At 35.9% G+C, this 8590-nt stretch overlaps 1 protein-coding gene across 1 annotated transcript; it reads right to left on the bottom strand.

Annotated features, from left to right (window-relative positions):
• Positions 1-3215: 3215 nt before the first annotated feature.
• LOC141092656 (uncharacterized protein F54H12.2-like) lies at positions 3216-4981 on the bottom strand. Its single transcript, XM_073579011.1, has 2 exons — positions 4653-4981; positions 3216-4314 (listed from the first exon to the last, which is right to left on the bottom strand). The coding sequence occupies exons 1-2, from the start codon at positions 4979-4981 to the stop codon at positions 3216-3218; spliced, it is 1428 nt and encodes a 475-aa protein (XP_073435112.1).
• Between the last annotated feature and the right edge of the window lie 3609 nt (positions 4982-8590).

Below are 8590 nucleotides of genomic sequence, written 5' to 3'. Positions count from 1 at the left end.
AAGTAAGCAAATGACATATATTTTAAAAGAATTATTATTATTAATCTTTATTAAACAAATAGTACACTCAAATTAAAATTCCTTGGGGAACACAAAATGCAAAGAGGAACTGCAAACACATGATTAAGGTATAAATACCTTATAGATTCATGTATATCAATTAAAGAAAATTGGCTCTTAAAAAGTAGATATTGCTCTATAACATTGTAATGGATAAACAATTAGATATACTAGTACTTATGAGTCAGAGAACCATTCACATAATAATTTCTTATACAAAAAAGGCCAAAAAAAAGTGTTGAACCATCCTGCAAAGTCTTTCATAAAGATTAATAAATAATAATTATTTTAAAATATATGGCATTTGCTTCCTTATGTTTGTAGGTTAATATTCTGCTTAGGGTAGTTTTACTTTATCTGCATAAAGTTGTTCAAAAGTTGATGCTTTGATAAGGTGAGGATTGAGGGGAATATGATGATGTGAGGGACATGATATTGTCTGCTGAAGGATGCAGCAGACAATATCATGTCCCTCACATCATTATATTGTAAATTCTAAACTTAATCTTAAGATTGGCCTAAAGAATGGAAACTCCATTTATGTGATAATGGACAAGATCTGTTTGGGGAAACGGGGCCTGCACTGTCGGTAATGAATTAGGAGAGGCCTCAGATTCATAGGATAGCATTTCTACTGTATATTTAAGTTTCAATTTCATCTTGTCTGCTTAGATTTTAATATCAAAGTTGCTATTTATTTTCATGGAATTCACAATCTCATCCATGTCTGTAAGTTAGCTTTTTTTATCAAATTCTTGCAGCTGTTTCTAATCAGCCAATTTTGACTGAAATATTTTAAAAGTACTTTGAATATATAAATCTATTTTCACTATGAATGTTGAAATTGAAAGTAGGTTCTCATAATATATAATCAAACAGTTGTGAGTGTTTAAAATTCTCCCATTTCTATTTTCACAATGATATATTTTTATACAATAACTATTAATATAGAAATCACCCTATTGCATTAAATGGCAAAGCCCAAAAATAATAGTTGCTATTTTGTGGATTTTGCATTTTCACCAATATCTACATGCAAATTAAAAGCAAGATCTCTGATTTCTTCTCCACTTGGACATACCAAAAATATTTTCCTGTGTTGTATGGGTCAATTTATAGACTGAGAGGATTGTAAATTATTCCACTTGGTAGCAGTAGAACTTCAACACAGCTAAGTGTGACTCCTCAATTGAGATTTGAGTTGCATGCATGCACCCCAATTGAAGGTCGTTTCTCCTGTAAAATGGTGATCTATGTACACCAGAAGCTAATTAAAAATAGAGATTTTATTCTGCATCAGGTATAATTAAAAATTAATGGTGACGGAACGCAACAAATAATAATAAGATGGTAGTAAGGTGCGTTCGTAGCCCGAGGTCCACCGTGCAGAGATGTTAACTGCTGCTCGGTAATGGCGGACACAAAATGGCGGTATCGCACTGAACACAAGTGGGTTAAACTCCACCCAGTGTGTGTAGGATAGGTCAGGGGGGTGCTGATCCAACAGGAATGGGGGGTGACCCACTTCTTGCCGCTGACAGACATGAGACAGAGACAGGAGTAGTAAGGGGGCTGTATTACTCATCAAAAAGAAATCTGACAGGTACCACGCCCCTATCAAAGTGTATCAAACACGCCCCTTTTATACAATTTGATATCAAATTGTTATAAAAGGGTTGTGTTTGATACACTTTTAGATCAATTTGATATAATTTTGATATAAAAGGTATCATAGGCCAAAATATTAGTATGTCCAATTATTTTCTCTTTTATAGGCCTTTTTAATAAAGTAGAATAAAAGTAGAATAAAAGGATCGTGATTGAATCACTTTTATATCAATCGCTATTGTTTGATATAAAAGGATGTGCTTGATACGCTTTTATATGACCAATAAAGATACGCTTTTATAGCCATTGGGTATTTTATTTATTTGACCATTATTTTAATAAAGGAAACATTTTATTCGAATTGTAAATAAAAATGAGAGACGCTACTTTCATAAAAAAAGATAATAGTGTTTATTGAACAACAATCAAATACGTTTTTATAAAGCAATACATTTGACATTTACACTGTCATTTTAGAAGAAGTACATTCAATTACATTTTATTTATCACACAGTGCTGCAGTTAATCAAATCAATATATATATATATATATAGTACAGGGCAATATAAAGCCTGTGTGTATTTTCTGTGTGCTTGCACTTCGTGTGTCCTGGCACCTTTCCCTGTAGGGTTTCAGGAATGCGGAAAATCGAATACAGACAGGATGTACCACTGCAATACAATAGGAGCTATGTATTTTAATTGAACAGACCATAAAGGTCAAAGATGAAAAGAGATACAGATGTAAAGATGACAATATGATAAGTTGTTAAGGTATGGACTAACAATAGGCTCTATATATTTTAATTGAACAGACCAGAAAGGTCAAAGTTGAAATGACATACAGATGTAAACATGACAAGATGATAAGTTGTAAGGTTTTAATTGAACAGACCAGAAAGGCCACTATTTACACAACTAACTCAACAAAAACAACTGATAAACAGATGTCACTGCATCCTAGACACTTTCCCGTGGCTAACTTCATTTTAATAGTAAAGGAATCCTACATATTACACAGTGATAAGCAACGCTGCTTAAATATAAAAGAATGTTTGCAGGCATAGCAGTTTGATTCAAGTAAATCTTTCTTTACAGATTTATGAACTAATTTATCATTATGATTTAAGTCATCAGTAAAATGTTGCAAAATCTCACGGATTGAAAGACCCCTTGCAAGTTTTTTTAGGATATACACGCAATAATGGCCGCACATAGTGCTATGATTATTTTGAATTTGCCTGTCTTGATAGCAGAATAATTCGCTATTTCTCTTTAGGAAGATAATAAATTCATCCGGAAAAAGTATGCTGTCTGGTGAGAGTCCATAACTGTCAAAGAATATCGCATTCTTTTCATTGCAAAGTAAAATTAATATCCAATGTTTGTTGCCGCTCTGATTGGAGCGATCTGTATTCACGATGTACGCCGCAGGCCTCTGAGTTACTCTATTTGACGGTAGCAAGTCACACGGATACACCCCATAAAATATGGACTCTGTATAGTGATCGGCTTTCAATAACGTAGTGAGCTGCAGGGAATCCATCATCAGTAGAAATCATACAATACTTCACGGCGGTTATTAATTTCTAGAATAGATGAATTCACACCGTATACCACCATATTTATCGTATGAGGGGTGGCTAGCGCAAATCGGACTTCAGAACGCAGGTTCCCAGTTTTTATGAGAGAGAAGTGACCTCCAGGTTCTTGGTCGGCTGATAAATCAAATGCAAAAAATGTATAGCCGTCCATAAATTCTTCTCGGTCAATTGCCAGTGCGCAATCAGCCTTCTGCTTTCCAGAAATATGGGCAAGAGCCATATACTCTCTTACAGCTAATTCAATATTGAAATTAGGTTGGAATGGCTGGAAGGGTATCTGCTGACCATCCAAATATAAAGCCGCATGGTTTACATTATAATGATGAAAGTACAGTGGGTTTTTATTATACGTCCCGCTAAAGGCCTCATTATCTACAAAGCCCAATATAATTACTCGTGGAATGGCCCCTAAAAATAGGTTCTCTATATTTGAAATTCGGCTGCCGGCAGGAATGCTGTACACTTTCATACAGGCCCTATCAATAGCATATTTTGCTGTAGCAGATAGTAAGGCCTGAGAGTGACCAATCCTCACAGCGGGAGCCACCTGGACTCTTTTTACATAGAGACACGCGTTTAGTATCTGTACTTTGAGTGGGTCTGGGTCAGCAGAAATTAAACAGAATGCATCTTTATTTCGCGTCAGCTTGATTTTAAGGTCAAGTCCATTCAATATAAGCTTCGGCTGATTAAAAATGTCGCTAAAAATTGGGCCGAGCAAATCGGCGGGCTGCGAGTGAGCGACTGCATGAGCCCGCTTGTTGAAGCCCACATTAGCGCCATCCAGGATTCGTACATCATGATGTCCGGCGGTATCTTTATAGAATAATCCTGATGTGAATTGCGAGGCTAAAGTCTGTGCACTGTAATTTAGCAGAGTTTCAATGTAGGCCCTATAGCTATATAGATTGTCTGATTGTGAGATGAGGCGATCACCCAGGGTGACATCAACTTGATTAAAAAGAGTCGCTAATGGATAGTTAATGAGAGCTACACGGGCTCCATCCGCGATGGCAGAATTATCTTGTTTTACGACCCGGCAACTTATGTAAAGTAGGGTATTATTTAAATCATAATAATATTCACCACTTCCCGATATGAAAAATTCAAGTGGTGCATTGTCCGCCAGAGCCGCAATAGGCTGAACTTCTATGAATATTGATTTCTCGACAGAAACCTGCGTAGGAGGTATTTGAAAAATATCCATTTCATGCACTCCACCGAAGCATCATGTATGAAGGCCATGTTATATATAATATATTTATTTTATATATTTTCCTAAAAGATGTCTTCAACACTGCGTCTTACTCTTTTCTGGCGTATGCGTCTTGCGGGTGTGATTTTATTCATGAGCATTGGTGGGGGCGAATAGCGAACATGCCTTTTTCTTTTTTTCTGTTTTTTAGCAACATAAACAATACCGGAGACTTCCTGAGGAGGGGTGTTTAGCCTATTCATAGCGGCTGCTGAGAAAGAGGCAATGGCGTCCTTAGCAATATTTGAAACAGCTGTCTTTACATGGGGTTTTACTAATTCGAGTCCTTTTCTCAATAGAGGAACCGCTTTTCTAAATAAGCCTCTAAATATTCCTGCAAGCCCAGCCCCATACATGTACTCATCACCGCGAAAACCCTCTAAACCGTGGCCTGTCTGAGGAATATAGTAGCGGGCATAAATGGTCGGATCTCCGTAAACACGTTGCGACACCATTTTTACGTGTCAATCACGACGCGGTCTGAAATGTAATTGCAAAATAGTTTTTCCGTACTTGAATTTAACAGGCGTACCCTGATCAGTCAAGATAGAGATGCTTACAGAATCAAAGTGCTGTTTGCATAGAGGTACATAATCAGGTCTTGTGTATTGAAGTGTGATGATCTCCCCACTTTTACCTGTCACCTGCGCAGTTCTCAGAAGCTGGACGTAAGAATCTCCGACTAGTTGATGGTTAATAATGTCCGAGTAAACAAATAACGTATAAAATCCGTTCATGATATCTGCGTAGTTCTTCTCCTTTGGTCTAATCACACTATTATCATAGGCCTCAATATAAGGCGGTAGCCCTAAAATATGAGCCAATTTTGGACCTGGAGCAAAATGTATCGTGGGTGAATCCGATAGAGTAACACTTCTCTTCACTTCATCATAGCGGAGTTTTAACCCCTCCGGGGCAATCTTCAAGTTGTCAATTCTCTCATTAATAGCCCTTATAAGATCCGAAATATTTAAATAATAGCCTGCTTTTACGAAATATTCTCTTAGAACATCCCCTCGTTTTCCAAGAAAAAACGTGCCTTCGCTATTTTCGAAAGTAAACCAGGTGTGGGGATACTGTAATTCTGTGAGGGCAACTTCATATGGACCTACAAGATGTACAGGCTTTGCCAGTTTAGTGGTAAAAGTCGAAATCGTGTTGTCTGGGAATAGCTTACTTGATGCATTACACGCTAGGGTAATATAAAATGATCCAGAATCCATGATTAGAGGTCCGTCAGCTGGTTTTCTTTAATCCAAGTATTAAATTTTTCCGGATATCCCTTCCATTTAACAAGATACAGGGTGGACCCTCTGACGCGATTTTTTCTTAATACTTTTTCTATTTTGTAGATGCGATTCTCATCCGCTGTGACTTTTTGTAGTTCTTCCTTATAAAATGACCCAATCACAGGTTCTCCGTACAAATCCACGATTTCGTAGAGAGGAAAATGGAATTTTGTGTTAATTTCGGTTATGATAAATATTTCATCGGTATATGATTGTTCATATGCTTTCATAAATGTACGTTTATATTGGACCAAACTTACATTGTCGCCAATTTTAAAAGAAGGCTTAATGCGTTTATTTTTCATGCTCGAGCCATAAATATTTTTCCATATTTGTAGTGAATTTCTGCTTGTAACATCAATTGGTCTACATCGAATGGTAGAATGATAGGTTCGATTGTAGCTATCAACCAAATCTGGTAAAATATCAATATACCTATTAGTGTTATTTTTCATAAAATACCGCCACATTCGAGTTTTTAATGTACGATTAAACCGCTCCACAATAGAGGCCTTAACTGCATTATTCGTAAGATAATGTAGAATATCATACGTTTTACAAAGGCGCTTCATCGACGAATTAATAAATTCTTTGCCCCGATCCGTCTGTAATTTTTTCGGTATGCGCTTATCATTTTGAAATATCAGCTCGAATGAACAGGCTACAGCGGCCCCAGTCTTGTTTGATAAGGCTACGAACCATGCAAATTTTGATAGGCAATCAATCACGGTAAGGATATATTTAACATTATCATTTTCCTTCGGATAGTCAATTAAACTCACTAAATCTCCTTGCCACAATGCATCCATGTTTGAGACCATGATCTTATTTGTCAGAAATCTTTTTATCACAGGTTTGTGCAACAAATAGCTATCCTGGTTATTTAGCCAATCACGCACAATTGATTTTTTAATTCCGTAATCTCTAGTTTCTCTATCTAATTTATCAATGCCGCCATATGACCCAGAGGCTTTAGGAGTAAAATATTGGTTCTCTAATATTTTTTCATCGTGTCTAGAAGACATCGTCTCATGAACCAATGCCGTCTTTATCAGAAAACCAAAATGTATAAAATGAAATTAAATGTGGAATGTAATACAAATATATCATGCTTGATATCATTATAATATGAGTATACCATGATTGCTTGGGCCAGCATGATGGGCTGTAACTGGGAGGCTCTTGTGGGTGTTAACTGGAGGTGTGGACTTTCTGCTGATTGCTTGAGACCTTTTGGTGAGGCGTAACTGGGCTGTGAATCTAGGTGGAGCGATCCTGCTGTGTGGCTTTAAAACAGGCCATTAGGTGGTGTCCTTACACACTCAGCATTAGAGACAGCATTCCTGTTATACTGGGCAGCAACTTCTACTCTTTAAAATAGTAAGTATTAACACATTATTTAATTAATATTATGGTCAATTGTTGTATAGTAATATTTATTATATAGGATATAATTGTATTTTCTTATTTAGAAGAAATTTAGATATTTAATACAGTATTTATTTGATGTATAATTATTTACTTGATGTTCACATTGTATTTTCCTTAGAATAGATTTACTCATTTAGAAGAAATTTAGATATTTAATACAGTATTTATTTGATGTATAATTATTTACTTGATGTTCGCCTATAATTTTATTTGCCTTTTGTATCAATTATCATATAGTATATAAAATGTATTTCTTCGGCATAGACTTAGATTATAATTTTATATTATAGTACTTTCTGCCGCATAGTTATAGTTAATAATTTTAAAAGTATAATAGTATTCACACTTTTAATCATTTTAGTTAAGATGGAAACCTATGATTTTGAGCAACCCGAGCCTCTTCTTACGAGCACACAATACCAACAACTAGGTAGGTCTTATATTGAATATAATGAACTGAGTGTTAGATATTCTGATTAAAGTTTTTGTTTTGTATATTAATTATATAATATTTCATTCTTTTTAAGAAGAGTCTATAGGGCCCGACTATTCTGAGGTGTATCAGACTTTGGATTTGGATTCCATAAATGCAGGAGGGCCTTTTAACGTTGGCGGAGAAACAAGCTCTGCAATTTCACATTATCCTATCATCACTGGTAAGCTGTATATTTGTATAATAACTGCTTTAATCACATGTAGACGTGAAACTAAATACAATTTCTCATACAGATGCTGAGATGCTGCAAGCGGCCGATAAGCAAGAAAACGTCCATGTTACTGAACCTGGAAATCTGGCTAATCCGCTGCGGAGGCAACAAACATATGAAAAAGGTAAGAACATATGGAAAATAGTAGCATCTCTTTGAAAAAAGAGTCCGTATGTATGCAGGGATGACATTTCCCCTAATTTCTTATACAGGTAACCAACACTTGAAAGAATTCTATAATGTTGATGGGCCCATGGTTTCTAACAATCCTAAAAAGCCGCGGAAACCACGAAACACATCACTCAAGATTAGGGCACCCAGGGTTTCTATCAGGCCTAGCAGGAAACCAAAAAATATGGCGCAGCTGATTCGAAAAGGTACTGTGAGCTTGAAAACAATAGATAATCAGTATCGTGAAGAAAATCATTTCAGGCCTGTGTAGTAGTTTTATTTTATTTACAGCAGGTAAACGAGCAGCCAGAAAAAAGCTATATTCAAATGAAAATGCAGCCATCCCACTGACGGTGAATAGTGAGATGCCTATTAACCCAGAGCATGCAGAAGACCAATACCCAGAACATTCTTGTAAGTATATATTTAGTTTTTCTGTAATAATGATAATAATCTTTATTTATAT

The sequence above is a fragment of the Dendrobates tinctorius genome, unplaced genomic scaffold, assembly GCF_039654945.1.
Source record: "Dendrobates tinctorius isolate UK_male_01 unplaced genomic scaffold, ASM3965494v1 ptg000008l, whole genome shotgun sequence".
NCBI classification, from domain to species: domain Eukaryota; kingdom Metazoa; phylum Chordata; class Amphibia; order Anura; family Dendrobatidae; genus Dendrobates; species Dendrobates tinctorius.
This window is presented reverse-complemented; position numbering and strand designations above follow the sequence as displayed.